The sequence below is a fragment of the Typopeltis vanoorti genome, chromosome 11, assembly GCF_054136105.1.
Source record: "Typopeltis vanoorti isolate ZY-2024b chromosome 11, IOZ_Tvanoo_1.0, whole genome shotgun sequence".
Taxonomy (NCBI): Eukaryota; Metazoa; Arthropoda; class Arachnida; order Uropygi; family Thelyphonidae; genus Typopeltis; species Typopeltis vanoorti.
The window spans coordinates 52,305,333-52,328,922 of NC_143559.1; the positions used below are offsets into that span (position 1 = coordinate 52,305,333).

Consider the following 23,590-nt stretch of genomic DNA (forward strand, 5'->3'; position numbering starts at 1 on the left):
TTCTTCATTTGAGAACACAATAGTAAAGTAGATCTGCATGCCAGCAGATAGATAGCACATGAAACCAAATCTGATGGTAACATATCAGGAAGCTTTCCAACCAGCTGGTGAAAAATCTTGCTGCTTCATACCTTGCTAGGCAATGTCAGGAGTCCAAGTATAAGTGCATAGGACATCAGGCTAGGCTTGAACAATGGTCTGAGTACTCCCTGTGTGGGACTTATATCCACAGGTCCTCCTCTATGGCACTACTTTATCATGAAAGATAACACAAAAAATAGTACCATTACTGCAATCATAACAAATCTCCAACAAAACTAACCAAAAAAAAAATTATAAAACAAAGTATCCACAGGTCATTTAAAAATTTTGAGACACCGATGTGGACCCTCTTCATATTTCCAAGGCATATGATGAAGTCTGGCATTGAGGACTTGTTACCAAGATTCAATCTTATCATCCCTATTCTGTTCTTTGTGATTGACTTCTAGTCACCTCTCTGATCATTCACTGTCATGGTGTCTTGGTTGATCATTTCCTTCTCATCAGATTTCTTTATCAATGCTGGCATGCCAGGGCTTTGTACCTTACACACACACTCTCCCTCTTATACATCAATGACTTTATCTCACTTACTTCAAATCCTAATAGTTTTGTTGATGACAGTATACGGCATTCATTTTCCTCATTCAAGACGCCTTATAACACTCAATGATTCAAGCTTCGAGATTTTCAATAAGCAATGTCCTAAACACTGACCTACTTACTTTTCTAAAGTAGGATGAAGATAAATTAAAGATGACAAGATTTTATCTTCTTAGTTTCATCCTTTATACAAGTGTAAGCAAACAAAGTTTGCATGTGAAGTAACTTCACAACTGGACTACTTGTATAAAAAGGCTAATGACTTCACATCAGTTGCCTTAGTAACCCATAATGCAAGGCACATATCCTTATGAACATGTAAAAAGGACCACTACTCAGGCATGGCGTCAACCTTTATTTAGATATGTTAAAGTGTGGGAATAACTCTAAAAAACTCTGAGTGATCAACAAGATCAACCTTAATCTCATTGAGTGACCCTAAGGGATCACTACCAAACAGATCACTCCTGACGTGAATCACTCCAGGACAAAAAAACTCAGCAGTGGCTCTATTCAGTGACAGGCAAAAACCCACCACTGAGTAGAGCCTCTCTACCCCCCCCCCCACCCCCAGGAGGCAAGCAAACCTATAGACAAATATTAGAAATGCTAACAGTGGCAGCCAAATCCATAAGAGATAAAAGGTTCAAGTAATTTAGAAAGATTTTTCACTTGGTTATGTTATAAATTAAAGATGCCAAAAAATTATATTCTTGGTTTAATCCTTTATTCAAGTGTAAGCAAACAATGTTTGAGTTTCAAGTATCTTCACGACTGGGTGACTTGTATATGGAGGCAATTAACTTAACATCAATTGCTTTGGTATCCCATAATGCGATGCATTATGGGAAGAGCCACTAACCAGACTGGTTTCGACCTTTATTGAGGTTTCATCATTCGGAACCAAGTCCAGAAGCGATACCAAAGTTGCAGAAATGATATATTATCCATATACAAGTAGTCAAAAGGTATTGCACCTTATTATTAAAATACTCTTCAGTCCCTATAGTATTTTAGGTCAATCCAGAGTATTTTAATAATAAGGTGCAATACCTTTTGACTACTTGTATATGGATAAGATATCATTTCTGCAACTTTGGTATCTCTTCTGGACCTGACTCTGAATGATAAAACCTCAATAAAGGTCGAAACCAGTCTGGTTAGTGGCCCTTCCCATAATGCGATGCATTATGGGATACCAAAGCAATTGATGTTAAGTTAATTGCCTCCATATACAAGTCGCCCAGTCATGAAGATACTTGAAACTCAAACACTGTTTGCTTACACTTGAATAAAGGATTAAACCAAGAATATAATTTTTTGGCATCTTTAATTTATAGCATAACCAAGTGAAAAATCTTTCTAAATTACTTGAACCTTTTATCTCTTATGGATTTGGCTGCCACTGTTAGCATTTATTAATATTTGTCTATAGGTTTGCTTGCCTCCTGGGGGCGGGGGGGTAGAGAGGCTCTCTCAGTGGTGGGTTTTTGCCTGACACAATTCTGTACTTGTTTCTCTGTTGTTTAATTTGCACATCAGTGATATAAGAAATGATTTGACAAGAAATACTCCGTTGTTTGCTGATGATGCAAAACTATGAAGAGCAATAGTAAATGAAGGTGATGTAGAGATTCTGCAGATGACTGAAATTGGCTAGTATGGGACAGAGAAATGGATGCCAGTTTAATATGGCCACGTGTAAAGTGATGTAGTCTGGGAAGAGATGAAAAGCTGTGAACTATATTGATGGAAATGAGCTGCAGGAAACTGATGAGGACAGGGACTTGGGTGTGATTGTGAACAGGCAGTTGACATTTAGAGGGCATATTGTAAAAGAAGCCAAAACAGCACGTCACATTATGTGGTTGTTGAAGAACACACCAGCAAGCAGGGATAAAGTTATTAGGCCTTAATATGGCACATCTAGACCACTACTGCATGCAGATGTGGTCACCCAGATTTCGGGATAAAGAAGTGGTGGAGAGGATCCAGAGGTGAATGACAAGGATTGTGGGAGAGCTATAGAATGCTCCCTATGAGAATATATTGAAAGCTGTTAGCTAGCTGATAGGTGAAAAAGAGAAGACATAATAGAAGAATATAAGTTATTGAAGGAGTTTTATATGATTGACACTGAAGACTTTTTTTTTTTACTATGTAACAGAAAGAACAAGGGGTTACCCATGGTAACTGTGTAAGAGTGTGGTTGGCAAAGGTATTGGAGCAGGTTATTTGCTTGGAGGTTGGTGAATGGGTGCACGGGGTTTCCAGAGGTAGTTTTGTGAGTGCTTCATCACTCAGTGAGTTTAAGGAGAGTTATGACATTATTGTGTGAATAATGTCTAGTGTATGAATAATGGATATCCTACAATAAATCTTCTGATTTCATGGTGATTCTGTATAATAATAATAATAATAATAATAATAATTATTATTATTATTATTATTATTATAAATATATGTTAGACTTTTTTAACAGGAATTCAGATTTTATCCTTATATATATATGCTGTCGTAGCGCAATTGGAAGAATAGTGGAGCAATGTGCCCTTCGATATTGGAAAAGACCTGGGTTCGATTCTCATTGTGATGAGGGGAATCCTTATAAGGACTTTTTTCAGTTGAAGGTGAGTTAGCTGATCTCATACGGTGGTAGCAGGGTTTTTTCTCCCAGAAACTCAGGTTTTCATCCCGCATACAGACAAATTAGCCTTCAGGACACATCCAATTTACATACAAAAAATACTGTTCTTGGTGATAATGGGTGATAGATGGTGTTGATGGTGGTAGTGTTGTAGTGAGGAATTAAGTAGTAGTAGAGAGGAAAGATGCATTTAGTGAAGTAGAGTAGTGTGTCCTCCCGCAATGAGTTCTTGGACTCCCTGGAGGTGTCATGTAATAATTATAATAATAATAATAATAAATAAATCATCAAAATGAAGTCTTTTAGGCTTTTTCATGTTCAAAATAACTGTTATAACATTAGGACTAATTTATGCAAAACAGCAACTTACCTTGTTAATCCAAGTGATGGCAAGATAATAACCACAAACATCAAATAAATATAAATCTTTTTCATCACAGTTCGACCCTTTGAAGATCTAAATTAATAAAACACTATTTATGCATATAAATGTTGAACTTTTAAATGTTTTATTTAAAAAATATCAGTGGCAGTATTACATATATATATCTCTTGACTTATGCAATAGATGAGACTCAGGTTTTTCCCTGATAGCAATAAAGTCATCAATACAGATGAGTTATCAAACATTTGCTTAAATTCATTTTTCAGTACAAAATTCTAATTATTTAATATTTAATATGTGTATATACATTAAATAAAGAACAAATCCATTTTTAATATTTTTTACCATAACACAAATAAGACATTTTTTTTTTATGAGTTGCCTCAATGTTGCACTACCAAATGGGTCAGTTGCACTATCCAGGTATTTGTTTATGCTTGGACTCGCCAAACTTTATATAGTTTCTATATTCGGCATGAAGCTCTTTGAGTTTCTTATTCGACTATGAAACAAAATGGGATGTAATATCCCTTAACTTAAATAAGTTCATGTCGCCGAATTGAAGCTTTTGGCTCTTCATATAATTAATAATTTATTAGGACACACCTTCTTGGCAATTCTCATAGTCAGGTATGTAAGTTCTGTTCGCTACAAACTTGATATTACTAGGTCTACCTACTCACTGATGAGACCTCAATAAAGGTTGAAACCGGTCTGGGTAGTGACCTTCACTCATAATGTAGAACAGTAATACAGCTCCTAGGAGTTGGGTTTCACATTATGGGTAAATACCAAGAATAATGATCGGAGCTTGCTCCACCCTTACTACGAGTTGCCTCAATGTTGCACTACCATATGGATCAGTTGCACTATCCAGGTATTTGTTTACGCTTGGATTCGCCGAACTTTATATAGTTTCTATATTCGGCATGAAACTCTTTCAGTTTCTTATTCGGCTATGAAACAATATGGGATGTAATATCCCTTAACTTAAATAAGTTCATGTTGCTGAATTGAAGCCTTTGGCTCTTCATATAATTAATAATTACAAATAAGACATTTACTATATAAAACTCAAACAATTATTTAATTATTCTATTTCAGAGTGCAAAAACATTCAGAACTGATGCTCTCAACATGGGATTCCATTGTAGGACTGCGATATGCCTGTCCCACATTACCTGAACCAACATGCAGCATCATTTTCAGTGGTGGAAAGAGCATGTACAGTGGGACATGGAAGCTTGGAAAGCTGTACTATGGAGTAATGAATCACACTACACCTTCTAAAGAGCAGATGGATGGATGGATGGGTGTGTGGATGCCAGATAAATGTCTCTTACTAGGCTGCATAACCCCAACTATGAAATATGAGGTGGCAGTGTGACAGTATGGTCTTGTTTTTTCTTGTTGGACCTTGGAACTCTGTTTGTGGTGCCACGAACACTGAACTCTGGGAGGTATTGATATTCTTGACAATGCAATGCTTCCTACTTTGTGGCAATTCTATGGGACTGACTATTGTCTCTTTCAGCAAAACAATGCACTGTGTCATAAGGCTGCTGCTGTAACTTCATGGTTTGTGGACATGAATGTCACCACACTTGACTGGCCTACACAGAGCCCTAATCTCAACCTTGCTAAACATGTGGGATGAAGTGGAGCATCAGGTGAGGTCAAGGGACATCTGCCCCACAACATTCCAGGACCTAATTACATGCATACAGGAAGAGTGGTCCAAAATTCTCATTGATAACTATTGTACGCTTGTGGGAGGCATGACACATGGAATTTCTGCAGTCACTGCAGCATAAGGAGGTCCTACATCTTATTAAGGCAGGCACCGTGGCTGTTTGTTTCCCACACTATGGTGTCCACTCACTTTTTTCCAAGTGTATGTATAAGTTTGGTCATAGTAGAGCATCCTGGATTTATTCTGTGTTTAATCAACTCTTCATAATTTAGCCTATCTGTGATCAATGGGTCTAAGTAATTGAATTTTTTAACCTGATCTAGTTTATTTCCTTACACTTTTAAGTTAAGTTCTCCATTTCTGCCTTTTGCCAGTGTTTTAGTTTTACTAAAACTTATCAGCATTGCATAATTCTTCTTCTTCTTCTTCTTCCTATCATGGAATATAGGCCATGTGGCCTGTTCCGGTCTCATGCCATCTCTTTCTTGGTCTTCCGATTCTTCTTTTTCCACTTATTTTATATCTGTATAATATTTTCGGTAGTCTGCTGTTGTCCATTCGATTTAAATGTTCTAGCCATTTTTGTTTATACTGTCTTATGTAGTAATTAATTGGTTTGATTTTTAGGGATTGTAAGACTTCTTCATTTGTTTTGTGGTCCCACTTGGTATATCCAGCTGTTTTTCTGAGGAACTTCATTTCTGCTGTTTGAATTCGTTTTTCATCTTTCCTTTTCATGGTCCATGTTTCGCTTCCGTATAGTAGAGTTGGTTTTGACAAGACATTATATACTCTGATTCTAGTGTGTTTTTGTACCAGGGATGGCTTAAATATACTATTTATTATGCCATTTACTTTGACAAAGTTTGATATTTTAGTGTCTATGTCTTTTTCTTCTTCGTATGATAGATCACATCCCAAGTATCTGAAAGTGTTTACTTGTTCTAGTATTTTATTATCTATCACTATTTTACTTCTTATTGGGTTTTCTCCTTTGAATGCCATTATTTTTGTTTTTTCTTTGGATATTGTCATATTATATTGCTTTGAGATATCATTTAATGATTTTAATGATCTTTATAAGTCATCTTCTGATGTAGCTAATACTATTTGATCATCTGCAAATAGTAGTGTATCTATCTTCATTTGCGGGGTCATTTGTATACCAAATGGGTTATGCTGTTTCCAGATTGTTAATATTTCATTTATATATATATTGAAAAGCAGAGGTGAGAGGGTACATCCTTGTCGTACTCTTCTTGATATATCTTTCCATTCGGAGGTGTGTTCTAATTATTACTGTTTTTTTATGCAGATTTTAAATCATGTACTTTATATTTTCATTATTATAATACTATATCAGCTGCACATTTTATATGATGCAAATTTTGTTCATTCACAATCATTCCCATGGAATATACTCTGTTACCAGTTCTTTCAGGCACAGGTTAAACACATATGGCAAAAGTGGAAATCGCTGCATAACACCTCTGTCAACTGGAATTTCAGAAGTTTCAACTTCCCCAAATTTTATTGTTTTCATAGTATTTTTAAAGTACTGGAGGAAGATTTTGAGTATTTTTCCCTCTTTTTTTTTTTTTGTTCTAAAATTCCAAGCAACTTATTTCTGCTTATTGAGTCAAACGCTTGCTTAAAGTCAATAAAACAGCAATAAATATTTCTTTTTTTTTTCTTCTGCACATTAATTCAGCTAACTGTAAATTAATATATATTGTATCAGTTGTAAACCTCCTCTCCTAAATGTTGCTCATTATAGATTTATAAAGAATAATAGCACTGATTTATAAATAATTCAATCTTATTTTATGTTTGTATATAATTTATATGTATCATTTTTTGTATAATTTATTGGTCACTTATTTATGCAAAAAGAAAGCAATGCATACATAAATATATCTCTTCTTTTTACACTTGAAGTAAGTGAAATGTAAGAACACAATTGAATGTTACAGACAGATTAAAAGACACCTATTAAAAATGTAAGAGTTAATTAAGATTACCACATAAAATAACTTAAATATAAAAATTACCTTGTTCTATGATCTATAAAGTTTTCTGAACAAATAACAGTTGCGGGCACGAGTAGAGAAAGTATCATTAGTACCAAACTTGGTAAAACATCTGCAATTCGTGGAAACTACAAAATAAACAAAATGTAAATTTAAATTAATATACAATAAATCCACAAAAAATAAAATTCTTTTCAGTCTGTAACAGGGGTAAGAAAGCCACATGACTTGAAATGGAGGTCTTATATGTACCAGCGAGTATTACATTAGTATGGCCAGTGAACATAGTGGAAGATCTGAGCTGTGCTAAAAAAAAGTGTTTTAATTAGTGTATAGTGTGGCTTTTTATCCTAAATCACTGCATTTCTTTCAGTTTGGATACAAGTGTCCTTCAGCAGTTTTGTTGTTGGAATTTTTGTTTATATTGTGTTTTGCTACTTGTTTTTTTTTTCTTATGGCTTCTGCTTCTGAAAATGACATCCATAAAGAAATGCATGATGGTAGCACAGAAAGCTTCAGTGCAAAGACTGATATTTGACTTGGATTTTTTGCAGTGGATGTGTTGCGAAATTGCTATATATATTTCACTGCATTGAAAACTGTGAAAGTTTTATAGACTGTTTGGGTAAAAAGAAAAGCATTAGCATATGTGAAAAGTGTCTTGATATTAGAGATTAGATTATATATTAGAGATTAGAGCGATTAGCAATGGAAGCAAGGGTTGGGACTATAGTAGAGGAGCTTAGGCAAGAGTTAGAGAAAATGAAAAGTGGAATGAAGCATCTGGAAGAGGATATTAAACATATAAAGAAGAGAGTGGCTGATGAGAATGAGAAGGAGCAAGTATTACGAAGAAACACGAAGTCAAAGGATAATCGGATATCATTTTATGTGGAGTTCATTGTTAGAGGTGTGATGATTAATAAAGTGCACAAAACATGCTTTCCTGGTGGAAAATGCCTCCCCTGAGGCATTGCAGAAAACGAAAGACCAGACATCAAAATTAGTCGCAGTCGTTGGGACAAATGACTTACTTGGAGGAAAAAAAAAAGAATGTCAATAGAGATCTGAAGTGGCTTGAAAAAAGTTTTACACTCTGAACTCTGGAGCAGAATTTTCAGATTCTCTAACTTTTGCCCACAAACAGTACAAATAAAGAATAGAAGAGAAGAGGGGAAAAACCAGAGGCCATCCCTGGAAGTTAAGTAAGAATGTGGTGAAGAGGACTGTGAGGAGTAGATTTTTTACATGTCGAATTGTCAGTGAATGGAATGCATTATCAGAATGTGTTATTAATGCAAGGTGTGTTAAGGATTTTAAGATTCAGTATGATAAATATGTTGTCAGTTAAATGAACCTCCCCTGATGAGTGTGCCAACTTCATAGAGGGTACAATAATAATAACAATAATAATTACTGGTCAATGAATTTATCCTGATGTGAGACCCTTCCCTATTACTACCAAAGGCAAGGGATCTGATGTAGCTTGAAAAAAGTTTTACACTCTGAACTCTAGAGCAAAATTTTCAGATCTCTAACATTTGTCCAAAAAAACAATACAAATGTATTATAGGCTTTCAATATTTTATGGGGTTGAATTCTCTCTCTCTCTCTCACTCACTCACTCACACACACACACACACACACACACACACAAAATAAATAAAATAACTACATTCACTATTATTTTTATGTCATTTTATTTTATTTATTATTATTTTTTTAATTCTTGGGATGTTACACTGGAAAATAGCAACACTGTTGGAATGTTGTTCACAGTCCTACAGAATAAAAAGAAGGCATGCATTTCTATCCTTACCTCTAATTGATGTAAAATGATAAAATAAAATAGAATAAATATGATGGATTGAAACAACAGCCATCTAAAACAAAGTACATAGAATTAATGGATAGCCAGTTTAAACTCTGGTCGTAGAATAAATATTAAAATTAAAAAAAAATTAAATAAATGAATTTACTGCATGTCATGGTGGATAGCACCCTCACTTCGAGCTTGCCATAATGCAGGAATACCCCAGGAATGCTTCTTTCACCTGTCCTCTTCCTCTTATACATAAATTACCAATTCTCAATCACTACAAATCCCATTCATAACTTTGCCGATATCAGTGCTCTCCATTCATCCTCCTCCTTTGACAAACCATGTAGTCCCAGACATTTCTTACATCAAAATCATCTGCAACCAGTGCCTTAAACTCTAATCTCCATACCACCCTTCGGTGGACAAAGAATAACCTGCTTACTTTCTATGCCATCAAAATGCAGTCCTACCTTTTCTCTCAAAAAAGGGATCTCAGCTCCTCTTCCCTCATCCTCTAATACACAGTCTGCACAGTTAGCCTAGTGGCTATGCTCTTCACAACCATATGCCTGGGGAAGGAGTGTCCTAGGTTCGATTCCCATCAACGATGTGAGGAGCTTAAGGATCTTCTTCAGCCACAGCCAAGTTAGCCAGTCTTGGGCATGGACAGCAGGGTTTCCCCCCAGTTTATCTGAGGTTTTTCATCCTGCAAGCAGGCAAACTGGCCCCATGAACACACACGGATTCAGCCAGGAATATTTAAGACAATCCCTCCAGCCATAGGTTAGGTAAACCCACTAAATCTCACTCACAAAAAGAAAGATTTGAACACCACAACGTAGTCTATAAATTTCCCTGCCAAAAAGACTGTGATATCACCTACACAGGTTCCACCATCAGGTCTTTATGGGTAAGACTACAAGAACACTTCCACGATTGTAACATCCCCATTCCAGAACATTTAAACACTAAAAAACGCAACATCAAAAAGAAAATTCGAATACAAAGCACAGGAAAAACGGAAATAGCTGTTCAAGCCCTTGAACAAAAACATACCCTGCAGATCGACAAGGCCATCATAGTAGACAGACAAGACAATGAAACAATGCTTAGAATATCGGAAAGAAACAGCCATAAAATGTGACGCGAACTTTATCAACGTCCACAGGCTCTACATAACCCTGAGGTTTGGAAGCTTCACAACGTAAAATTGAGGTCACAACCCCGACCAATAGGCGACAACACAAACACTTCAAAAGCAGAAACACCTAACCGACCTGACATAGCATCCACTTCCTTCATGTGTTCAGATGACGACCAAGCATAGTCAAAACGGACCGCACTCCGTCAAACCCCCTTTTCCCACAACCCCCCCTCTAAAAATCAGTTGCTGTTTTCAACCCCCTTTCACTCTTTTCCACTCTATATAAAAAAATGCTCTGCCCATCCCTAATAATATAATATATATGTGTATGTATATATATATTATATTATACAAAAAAACCATTTTTTTTTTCATTTTAATTCTCCCACATTGCCTCCCCCCCCACATACACACACAGACTTCCTCCCAAAACACCCTAACTGCAGTAGTTTGCACATCGCAGAAAGAAGAAAAGTCACAACACCCAGAAAAAGGTATGTGTAAATTTCTCTTTCTTTATGCTACATATATTTATTGGTAAATATACATCTACAATTCCCTAAGAATCTGTCAGTAAAAAGCCAATGACATTTAAACAGGGGCACTTCTAAACAGAAGCAGGCAAAATAGCCGTAAATATAATAATCCTTAAAAATTCTTGATGCTGTCCAAAGGAGAGCAATCTGGCTCATAGATGACCCTTTCCTCACAGGGCTCACTTTAACCTCTGTCTCTTCTACAGGTACTTCTATGGTCAATGCTTCAGTGAACTGACAAAAATTCTTCAACTTGCTGTTAGGCCTGTTAAAACAAGAGCAGCTGCTGTCCAACATCTTTTTACAGTACAACTGCAAACTCATCAAACCTGCTTCTCCTCTACCTCTGTCCTCTGGAAGAGCCTTCCTTTTCCTGTGTTTCTCAACAATTTCAACCTGTAGCTCTTTAAGAAGAATGTTATTTGCATCTCACACACTGCACTGATGTACTATAGGTTCTTGTACCTCACGTGTAGAATGAATATGAAAATTTAAAAAAAAATGAAATAAATGAAAACAAAATTATACTGTCCTAAGATTTACAAAGTCTTCTGATCGTGTAACAATTGCAAGTTGTTTAGATGTGATTTTAATTGCTTAATGTGAGACCATCATTTGCTTACTGGTGATCTGAAGTGACATGAGTAAGTACTGTGCTCGATCTCTATTAGCAAGATTTCCTAGCCCTTAGCCTACCTGCATTCATGTCCTATAGTTTCAAAACTGTTTGCTGGTAAGGCTGTCTAAATATATATATATATATATATATATATATATATATATATATATATATCTCATCTCATCTTCCTTTCCCTCTTTTACCTTATGGTGTCGAGGGTTTATTAATCATCGGACCTCAAATTGTTCATAGGATAAGGTGGTCAGCCATACGTCCCAGTGTTTCCTATGTCTGTGTGTTGAGGTCTCAAGGCCGGTTTGCCTGCTTTGCAGGATGAAAAAGCCCAGAATAAACTGGGGAAAAACCCTACTGCCCACGCCCAAGACTGGTTAACTTGGCTATGGCTGAGGAAGATCCTTCAACTCCTCAAGTCACCGACAGGAATCGAACCTAAGACATTCCTTCCCCAGGCATATGGCTGCGAAGCACATAGCCACTAGGCAAACGGTGCAGACATATATATATATATATATATATATATATATATTTTAAAAAATTTTAATGACTATAGCCGAGGTTTAAATAAAAAACTTTAATTACACTAGTCATTAAATTTTTTTAAATATGATATCAAACCGAGTAAATCTTCAATCGAACATATATATATATTACTCAAAATAAGAGTTTATAAGGCAGAAAACTGGCATAAGATGGTAACAATTATTTTAATTAAAAATACATTTCATCCTAATTACATAGGATTTCTTTGGGTGTAAACACAAAATGCAGACAAACAGTAAAGACTAACAAAGACTGACAATCACTATGTAGTTATACAAAAGACTGATTTTTATATATATATATATATATATATATATATATATATATATATATATATATATATATATATATATATATATATATATATATATATATATATATCAGATTATAAATAGATAAATAGCAGATTACTGTATATATACAGTAATCTCTATTTATCCAACCACTTCAGACAGATGATTTGCCATTCCATAACTAAAATACAATTATACAGTCAAATATCAGAAGTTGGATGACATGCAGAGGGTAGGTTAATTGAAGGATCGTTGTTTTGAAGGTAAGATAAACAGTAGTCATCATCATCATCATCATCATCAGTGCATCAGCAGTGATGATGACTACTGTTCACTAATGATAACTGCTCATCATCAGTACCGATGCAGTGATGATGACCAGTTAGTTTCTGGTTGTAATATTTGCAGTAATAAAATTACAATATTTTTGTGATTACATGTGTATAATAAAAGTGGATTATGTGCGTGTCATCAATTTTTCACAAGAACACGAGAATGTCGAAGTGAAAGTTACTGATAAGGGAGCAAAAGGAAGTATGAATGAAGTAATGGAAGTAAGATGAGGTAGAACAAGAGGTAGCGAAACTATGGGAGATTGCAAGAGAGAGAGAGAGAGAGAGAGAGAGAGAGAATGAAATTGTTTCTGTTTCACCAAATCTTGATGAAACAGTTATTGAAAATGAAAAATAAAATAAGGAACATGCTGAGTGATATTAGATGTTTAGTGCAATGAAATTCTTTTACACACTAATGAAAGTGTGTAAAAGAATAGAATGAAACAAAAAGGGTAAAAAAAAGTGATAACTGAATCCAGGATAGTAGTGTATAGAGATTCCATATTTAGGGGATTAGTTAATGAGGAGAGAGAGTCCATAAGGTCTGCTATCCAGGAAGGAGGATGAATAAGATAATTCAGTCACTGGACATGAGAAAAGAAATGAGGAACAATAGAGTTACTAGTGATTGTGGGGACAAATGATCAAAGTGAACATGTGAGGGCAAATATCGGGTTATTGAGAAGAGTGAAAGATAACAGTTTAGTGGAAAAGGTTGTCAGTGTGTAGCTGAGGTATGACAAAGATGAGTTGAGATGGAGAGTTGGAATCATGAAAGGTATGATAACTGAGCTGTGTGAGGAAATGTGAATACAGTTTATGGATGTATAGCACGTGACTGAAGGAAGAATGGAATTATACAGGCATGATGGGTTACTTTTGAATAGCTTTGAGCAAATACATTGGAGAAAGTGTTGTTAGATGGAAATGCAGTGTGTGATCCAAGCAAGAGATAATAATAATCGTATGATGATACATGGCTGTGAGTCCCCTTTACGGGGAGGTACGGCACCATCTCAGTCCCCCAAAATTTTATCCGGGCTCCAGAACTGGCATAGCTGACAAATCAGACCTATGGCAGGGTCAGTATTCCCGACTGTAATCCGTGTGTGTTCACTAGACTGGTTTGCCTGCTTGCGGGATGAAAAATCCCAGATAAACTGGTGGAAAAAACCCTGCTGTCCACGCCCAAGACCGGCAAACTTGGCTATGGCTGAGGAAGATCCTTAAGCTCCTCGCGTCGTCGACGGGAATCGAACCTAGGACACTCTTTCCCCAGGCATATGGTTGCAAAGTGCACAGCCACTAGGCTAGCCATGTGGACATGCAAGAGATGAAGTAAAAGATTAGGAGAGTGCTACTGAAGAAGAAGAAGCACTTAAAAGGGGAAACAGTAATATTTGAGAGATAAAAAGAGAACAGGAATGCATGAGAAAACAAGAGAAACAGGAAAATGGGTGGACCCTTGGTCGACTGGAAGGCATTGCACACACAGAGTGGATGTTGAAAGTAGAAGTGAATGTATGATGGAAGAACGATCATGGTATGATGATGTTAATAGATGAAAGGTAGAATGGTAACTCCTGCAGAAGACATTGTTGAGGTATTCGGTGATCAATTTATAAACTGATCACCGAATAAGAGTGTTTTCATCCATTCAGGGTGGAATAACGAGGGACTTAAGTATAGTGGACATAGGAGAGGATGGCTTAATTGTGAGTGAGCAGAAGGTACAGGAGGAAATAACTAATCTTGATGTCAATAAGACAATAGGATTTGATGACATATTATTTGTCTTAAGGGGATGTTCCAGGAAAATGGCAGTAGCATTGGTATGCCTGTTTAATAAGTCTTACAACAGCACAGTTTCTAAGGAAGTGGAAAGAAGGTAAAATTTTTACACTACATGAAGGGGTGATAAGGCTGTGGCTACAAATTATGGGCCAATCTGTATATCTGGATTTGTGAAGGTAATAGAGAGATTGGTGAGAAGTAGGATACAGAAATGGGTTGATAACAGGAGTATTCTCTGTGGTTATCAGCATAGGTTTGTTAAAGGGAGCGCATGTTTTCCTAAGTTACCTATGTACTATAACAATATGACAAAGGCCCTGGACAAGGGAGATGCATATACAGTGGTGTACCTGGATTTTGCAAAAGCTTTTGATAGGCTGCCACACGACAAGCTGTTAAATAAACTGAAACAGATGGTATTGGATTACAGACTTCTGGGATCAGTGACTGGCTCTCAGATAGGTATCGGAAAGTTGTATATCAGGGTGCAGTATCCCATAAGAGGAAGGTCGCTAGTGGTGTTCCACAGGGGTCAGTTTTGGGACCATTCTTGTTCAATTTTTTATTATTATTATTATTACGTGACACCTCCAGGGAGTCCAAAGACTAATCAAGGGAGGAACACCTACTCTACAACTCTGTCTCCGCCACTCAAATCCACCAACTACAATGAACTGCAACTATCATCATAATCATTATCTTAAGTGATAAAGAAATAATTTAGTCATCTCTATATTTTAAAATGAAAGAAAACATATGATCTTCAAAAGAAGAAAGTAGATATGAGAAGGCAAGCTATCTTTGAATTTGCTAAAAAATATATCATACTACTCACAGATAGTTCCAATTTTATGATATAGGTTATTGTGTCATGTCATATATCATACCACACTATACCATATCCCATTATATCTGTTTCAGGCCAAATAGAGGCTTTCAAGAAGATCATTTAAGACAGACAGTTGAGAAAGCATAGGAATATAATTAAGAGCAGAATTTAAATTATGCAGATCTGGAAAAGCCAGATGCAAAGAGAAAAGGACATTTTATACTGTAAATGAGACATATTGCACAATACATAGTCTATATTTGAATTTTACGTCAGCAATTAGAGCCCAACAGAAAAAATTCTTTTATTCAATTTGTTTGTTAATCTCACTAACAGAAGGTTGCAAAACCTATTAGCAACCTCAAAATGAATGATGAAAATCATCTCACACTTAAGGGCTTTCAAAAGGATCCATACTTTTTCATTTTATTATTTTTTTTTTGCTTGTTCCAGCAATTTAATATTTTCTTGAATATTAAATTGCTCGCCATTTGTCAGCGACATTTGTCGCCTGTCAGGTGATCTGAATTACTTTCTTGAAGTTTCTTGTTATTATTCAATTATGTTTTATTTGTCTTTACTATTAATAACCATGCAAATATTTCAGTTACTACATGTGAAATACTGGATTAAAATATTTAATTAATTTCTTATATGATCATCATCATTATTATATTTTCCTGACCCCCATGGAGTCACAAGACTCATTGCAGGAGGTCAACACTAGTGAATGCAAAGACTCTCATACTACTCCTTAAAATCATCCACAGTCTTCATCACCTCTCAGGCAATGCATTCCACTTACACAGAGAGTGCTCTACCATTCTCCATGCAAAGAACATACCTCTTACCCTTTTACTCACCACCTCCTTTTGCAACTTCCAGGGATGACCTCTTATCTTTGTTCTTTTCCTTTGTCCTACCATATAAAAAATCTCCTCAGCATTAATATGATTCTCGTCGTAACGGGAGGAATCTTTATGTGGACTTTTTCAATCAAAGGTGAGTTAGCCAATCTCATACAGAGGTAGCAGGGTTTTCCTCCCGCAAACTATGGTTTTTCTTCCCGCATACAGACAAATTGGCCCTTCAGAACACATGCAATTTACAGACAAAAAATACTAGTTGTGGTGGTGGATGGCAGATGGCATTGGTGGGGATGATTGGTGGTAGAGGTTCGGTGTAGTGGTGGAGACAGTTGTATAGTGGGTGTCCTCCCGCGATGAGTCTTCGGACTCCTCGGAGGTGTCACGAATAATAATAAATAATAATAATAACCCTGAACAGCTTGTCAAAAAGACCTGAACAGCCTAAAGGTCTCAATCATATTGTATATTGAATTTGTATATTAATGATATTGGGATGGGTTTAATTAATGATATGCAACTATTTGCAGGTGACACAAAATCGGGGTAGTGCAATGTGGAGTCAAGAGGATGTTATGGTCTTACAGGAGGACTTGAATAGATTGCACGAATGGGTAAGTAAGCGGGACTATCAGTTCAAGGTTGTAAAGTGTAAGGTTTTGAAATTTGGTAAGTGGCAATGGAATTCGAAGTATACACTTGGTGGGGAAACTTTAAAGGAGGTAGAGGAGATCAGAAATCTGGGAGTGGTGGTGAACAAGGACCTGAAATTCAGGGGCCACATTGCATAAGTAGTGAAGATGTGATATCAGATAATGGCAATGATGTAGAGGACCTTGACATGAAAAGCAAAGAAGTTATGATGCCATTGTATAAAGCCTTGATCAGGCCTCTTATGGATTATTGTGCATGGATCTGGTTGCTGGGTTTTCATGGTGATGAGGATATGTTAGAAAGGGTCCAAGTATGGATTCACAAAGATGGTCAGTGGTCTTCGGAATGTGAGGACATGAGAGAATGTAAATTGCAGAACCTCATGAATGCGAGGAGGACGAGGAGCAAGGGGACAGATATGATTGAGATATACAAGCTAATCACAGGGTTGTTATCAGGTTGACATAGAGATTTTTCATGGAATGGGGTGGGGGGGTTGGAACAGGAGGCCATCACTGGAAACTTTATCAGGAGGGTGTGTGCAGATGAGTAATGAGCAGGTTCTTTGCATGTAGAGTGGTCGGTGAGTGGAATGCATTGCCTGAATGTGTTTGTGAATGTAGGCACATTGAATCAGTTTAAGGCATGGTTGGATGAACATTGTGTGCAATAGTGTGTCCCACAATAAGTCTCTGATTCCATGGAGGCCAGATGTTAATAATAACAATAACAATTTACTTTCTGTATTCTTACTGTAGTTTCGCCATAACTTTTGTTTAGATGATTTTATACATAGCTTAAATATTTTGCATTTTCTCTATATTCTTTTATGGTACCTGCTGACTTGTTTGCTAGAAACTTTTGCTATCTCTTCTTCCTTTCCAGGACTGCTTCTTTAACTTCTTGTGTCTACTGTGGTGTTGTTATTTTTCCATCCTTGAAGGCAACCTCACCATGTCGCTCTGTATAAATCTTTCAATGTTTTCTTCGGGTTTGTCACTGAGACTCTAACATTTCGCTCTTGTTTTCAAACTGTTTCATTTTTTCTTGAATAATGTTTATATAGTTGAGTCTACAGTTTACCTGTAACAGCTGCTCAACTTTAATTCATTCTTTTTAAAACTCTCTTGTATACTGTTCTTTTCAATGTGATATTCATTTTTATCCTACTTAAAACTAAGTGATGATCACTTCCAATTTTAAATCCTGTTATATACTCTTGTATCCTGAACCAGCATGCAGATATCACTATCAACAATGACACAGTCAATGAGGCCTTTCTTATTTGTTATGTTTTATTTATTTGTATGGGGTTTCTCCCATTACTCCGCCGTCCTTAAGGACTGGTTGAGTCATTCTAGTGAGAGATTAAGTATGTAATATTCATTTGTTTGCTGATGATGCAAAGTTGGGTAGGGCAATAGTGAATGCACATGATGTCAAAATTGTGCAAGATGATTTGGATAGATTGGGGGAACTGGGCTAAGGAGAATGGATGACAATTTAATGTGGCAAAGTGTAAGATTATGCATTTTGGGGTGAAAAGATTAGCAGCAGTATACCACATTGGTGGAACTGTACTCCAGGAGATTGACGAATCCAGGGATTTGGGAATGTTGGTGGATAGGGAGTTGAAGTTTAGTTGGCACATTGCAAAAGTGACTAAATCAGCTCATCAAATCACTTGGTTACTGAAGAATACTTTGACGGGCAGAGGGAAGCAAGTTATTGTTCCTCTGTATCGAGCTTGATAAGACCCCATCTTGACTACTGTGCCCAAATCTGGGTGCCAAGGTTTCTTCTTGATGGGGAGGACTTAGAGAGGATCCAGAGGTGAGTGACCAAGATGATAGCAGGTCTATGGAATGAACCTTATGAGAACAGGTTGAAGATTTGTGGGTTGCAGACATTGGTTGATAGGCAGAAGAGGGGGGATGATATGATTGAGGCATTCAAATTACTGAAGGGTTTCTATAAGATTAATTCAGAGGATATTTTTCAGAGCAGGTCTGGTGGTGGGAAGACTAGGGGCCATCATTGGAAACTGGGCAAGAGTGTGGTTAGCAAAGGTATTAGAACTAGGTTTTTTGCATGGAGAGTGGTGAATGAGTGGAGTAAGTTGCCAGAGTCTGTTGTGGGTGCCATGACTGTGAGTGAGTTGAAAGCAAGGTATGATAGATACTGTGTGGAAGCTGAATAGTTGTTGACATGATGTTTAGGGCCTCCCTCAATGAGTCTAAGGACTCCTTGGAGTTGCCCGTAATAATAATAATAATAATAATTTTATGACTGTAGATAGATCTGCGTGTGTGTGTTCACAGGCAAGTTGGCATGTTCTGAGGGATGAAAAACTTGAGTTTCCAGGTGAAAAAACCCTCTACCTCCATATGAGACCAGCTAACTCACCTTTAGTTTAACTAACCTAAACGTTTCTAACTTCATAGATGGGAATTGAACCCAAGTCTTTCTGACCAAAGGGCTTCGTCTATACCAACTGAGCTACAGAGGCTCTATTTCTTGTGTGTAATCACTACATGAACTTGTGCAAATCTTTATGTTGGACCAGGGTATTAGCAGTGAATAGTCCATATCCTGAGCAGAAATGAAGAAGGTAATTATTATTATTATTATTATTACTATCCTTGCCCTTTCCTCCAAATTTTCTCAATGTGTTTCTGTATTCCTGGTAAGATTCATTTCCTATTCTGCTCTTTAGATCTCAATCAAGAACAATTTTTCCATTTTCCTTAAATCAGCTGCCTACTATAGCGACTTGAAAAATTCTTCCACTTCTTTAGGAGAATCTTTTGTGGGATCATAGGCACAAATGGGTTTTATTATCCATTTCCCCATTTTGAAGTTTGCCCACATAATTCTACTTGAAATTACCTTACAAATCAAGAAGTTTATCTTCATGTCTGGTGCTATTGCTTCCTTTCCTTGATTGTTGATGTCTGAATATAATCCTATGTTTATTATTTAGTAGGATCTCACCTGTTTTTTCAGTCTTCTTTGTCTCAGTAATGTCAGTTATATCTATGTGCTATTCGTCCAGTTCTTCTACAAGTTTAATTTCCTTTCCATCAATACTCCTTATGTGGATGGTTCCTATCTTCATTTCTTCTGATGTTGGGTTTGTTCTTTTTCTATTAGATGCTGAGTAAGAGTTTATTCTGGAAGCTAACTTTTCATTATTTACCCTGGTTCACATGAAAACAATAGTCCTTGTTTACCTGGGCAAGGTCCCAGCTGGTGTGAAATCTCATGTTATTACCATCGTTTTTTTTTTTTTTTTGGTGTAAGCCACAATTTGGTTGGCTAATTCCAATATGGCTAGTCAACTGTTCTTCCTTCAATACCCAATGGAGACACCTACTAATGGGGAGCATCACATAAAGATAGACTTTAGGTCAGAAGCACAGTTGGTTATCCTCATTCCTTAAAGACATTGTCAAATTCTCCACCCAGTTATCTGCTTTGACCCTTCAGTCCCTATATACAGTAAAACCCCGTTTTTACGTTCCCGCAATTTGTTTTCCTGCCATTTACGTCATTTTCTGTTGGTCCTGTCTTAAAGCCCATTCTCACAATGTATTGTTTTCCTGCCATTAACAACTTGATGTGGACATTATTTCCCGTGATTTCCGTATTTTTTCTCGGTGGCAATACCGATTTTCGAATTGATTTCAGCAGAAATCTGTGCATTTCTGTTCTCGGGTGGCATTGCTTTCGGCTGTAGTTTCGTTTCCGCCATTACGGTGACTTACGTGCATGCAGCAGTACTGTAGTGATGAGCAATATCGTGATTTTTCAATCACAGTACGAATTGATATTGCAGAATTTCTGCAACGTAATTTAGAGTGTGAAAGTTGCTTTCAAGTTGCAGTGGTGGATTATCCATGTTAGTAATATGGAGAAAAAAGACAGAAAATGTATTTCAGTAGAAGAAAAGATGACAATTCTGCGACGTGTAAATTGGCATGCCAGAACACGTGTTTTTTTGGCATGCGAATTTAGCATAAGATCTTGGATTCTCCGTGTCCACTTTGAACACGATAGTAAAAAAACAGGTCATGCATTGAACTCAATGCAAAGCAATCTGGCACTAAGTAAAAAAAAAAAAAAAAAAAAAAAAAAAAACACGAAAAGCAAAAACAATCAACAATTAAAAAATTTTTTAAATAGATAAATGTAAGTACATTGTAAATTCATTTATTTTATTTTCAGTTATTAAATTTTGTAATCTAGTATATAGACTCGCATACAAGCAGTAAGTCATCTTTTAGCCTTTTTTTTAATGTTTTTTTACATTTCCTGCTATTTGCACTTTTTTCCATCAATCCCCTGAAAAGTGTAAAAAAGGGGTTTTACTGTGTATATATATATATATATAGAAAGTACTAACAATCTACCGAGAATCATCACAGAATTTCCTAGAGCCTTAAGATTATCTCTTCATTCACTTCATCCTCTTATTCAATGATTTAATTTCTTGTGTCTAATATTATTATTATTATTATTATGTGACACCTCCATGGAGTCCAAAGACTCATCGAGGGAGAGTGTGCCAATAGCATTGAATGATTAAATCCCTTCCAACTACTAACTGTGGTCAAACTTGCTTAACTTTTTTGCTGAGCCATTAGTAGCAGAGGCTCTACCAATCGCCCAACCTTTGCTGGCTATATGGTTTGTCTAAAATACATAAGGGAAACACCCCACTAAGACCCATTCTAAAAGGCATTGATTGTCCAGCATATAAGCTTTCAAAACATTTGGCCAAGGTTTTAAAAAGTTTAACAGTCTTGATTGCCTCCTTTCTCAACAATTCGGAAATTAAAAACATGCATCTTCAAAAAGATGAAATTATGGCCAGTTTTGATGGTATTTCCTTCATTACTAATGAGTCTACAGAAGAGGTTTTAATTCTTCTAAAAGATAAGTTATCAAAAAAAAAAAAAAAAAGAGTTATGCATAACTCCTCACCCACTGCATAAATTCTGGTTACTTTCTTTTCAAAAATACTATTTACAAACAGAACTTTGGCTTGGCTATGGGCAACCCATTATCTCCTATATTAGTAAATTTAATTCAGTAAGCTTTGAGGAAAAGCAACCAATTCTTTCCCATTAAAGCAAAGGTTATGGAAAAGGTATATTGATGATGTTTTCTCTTTTTGGAGTCATGGACTAGATTTTTTAAAGGATTTCCTGAACCATCTCAACAATCAACCCCAAAAGAATATACCTTAGAAATTAATGATTATCTCTTGTTCCTGGATGTCAAACTCACTTGTGTGTTAAAAAAACTGAAGATCAATATTTATAAAAAGCCCACACATACAAACTTTCATGCACAATTTCATCATTATCCACTCCAAAAGATTGGCTTCATTTCTACATTGGGTAAACATGCTCACTCCCTCCTCAGTGAAGAAGAAAAGATCACCAAAGAACTACAATTTCTTCTTACAACCTTTCAGAAAAACAGCTTTCCTAAACAGACTGTTCATAAGCAACTTTTTAATCCTCCTGTTCACCATACTGAAGATAGTACTGATGTAAAAGGCTTTATATCTCTACTGTATATCAGCTCCATTTCACCAAAGTTAGCTAAAATTCTCAAATTCAAAATCCACACTTTCTTTTACTCCTCGTTCTAACCTCCATTCCTTACTCGAAACACCTAAACATGACAGCCTAAAGTGTCCACGAGTTTGTTATCTCTGGTGTAACTGCAGTGTGTCTTATTTTGGCCAGATGAAGAAATTCATAGAGTTGTGTGGAAGAACGTGTGAGAGACATTACATATGGCAGAACTAGAGCCAGCACACTATCTCATTATGTTCTTAATTCTGCTTGCCCTAACGATGAAGATTCTGTCATTTGTCCAGGGATCTGGAACAAATCAGAAAACATTTTTAGATGCTACAATTAACTGGAAAGAAGAACTGTGAAATCGACAGAATTTTTTTCTGCAGTTTGGTCCATCTTAATGCTAACCTTAGCTATAACCTATCTGATTGTCACTTTGCAGCTATCCAGCTTTGACATTCATGAGATCATGCAAAAGTGCTCAACAATACTATAGCATCCAGAATGCCTTCAAATGTCAGCAATATCTTTACAAGTTCATTTACAGCTATTGTTTCCATTGTAATGTATATTTTTGTATTTCTCTTTTCATGTTATGAAGTTTACTAAGATGTTTTCTATATAATATATATAGAAAAGATTGTATTTTCTGTATATTATATATATATATATATATATATACTGAAAATTACTTTCTTTAGTTCGAATTTTCAGAAAAGAAAAGTAATGAAGAATTTCTGAATATAGTTCATGAAGAGCAGTCATTAATGAAACACATCAATAAGAGAAGAAACAGCCTAATTGGACACCATTTGAGGCATGGGGGACTGTAGAAGGAAAGAGGCCACGAGGCAGACCAAGAATTCCATATATAAATAACATAATGATGCTAACTGGCGCTAAGAGTTATGAAGAGATAAAAAGGAAGTCACAAGACAGGATGTTGTGATGTGCTGCTATATTTACCAATTTTCAGATTGATGCACCAAAGAAGAAGAAGAAGTAGTTCTAATAGGAAATGTGAAAGCAGAATTAGCTTTCACATTTCCTATAAGAATGAAAGAAAGCCTAACTGATGGAGCAGTAGCAGGAACAATTACTGGAATGAAAGAATCAAAGAATGATCAGTGATGTGAACAAGGT

General features: G+C 36.2%; 1 protein-coding gene across 1 annotated transcript in view; it reads right to left on the reverse strand.

Annotated features, from left to right (window-relative positions):
* Positions 1-23,590, reverse strand: part of LOC150101579 (mechanosensitive cation channel TMEM63B-like) — a 226,952-nt gene that overhangs the window by 13,550 nt on the left and 189,812 nt on the right. Inside the window, exons 5-6 of the mRNA XM_090400846.1 lie at positions 7,422-7,528; positions 3,663-3,749 (exon numbers count right to left, since the gene is read on the reverse strand). Coding sequence (XP_090256972.1) covers positions 3,663-3,749; positions 7,422-7,528 — 194 coding nt within the window. The remainder of the gene's footprint in view (positions 1-3,662; positions 3,750-7,421; positions 7,529-23,590) is intronic.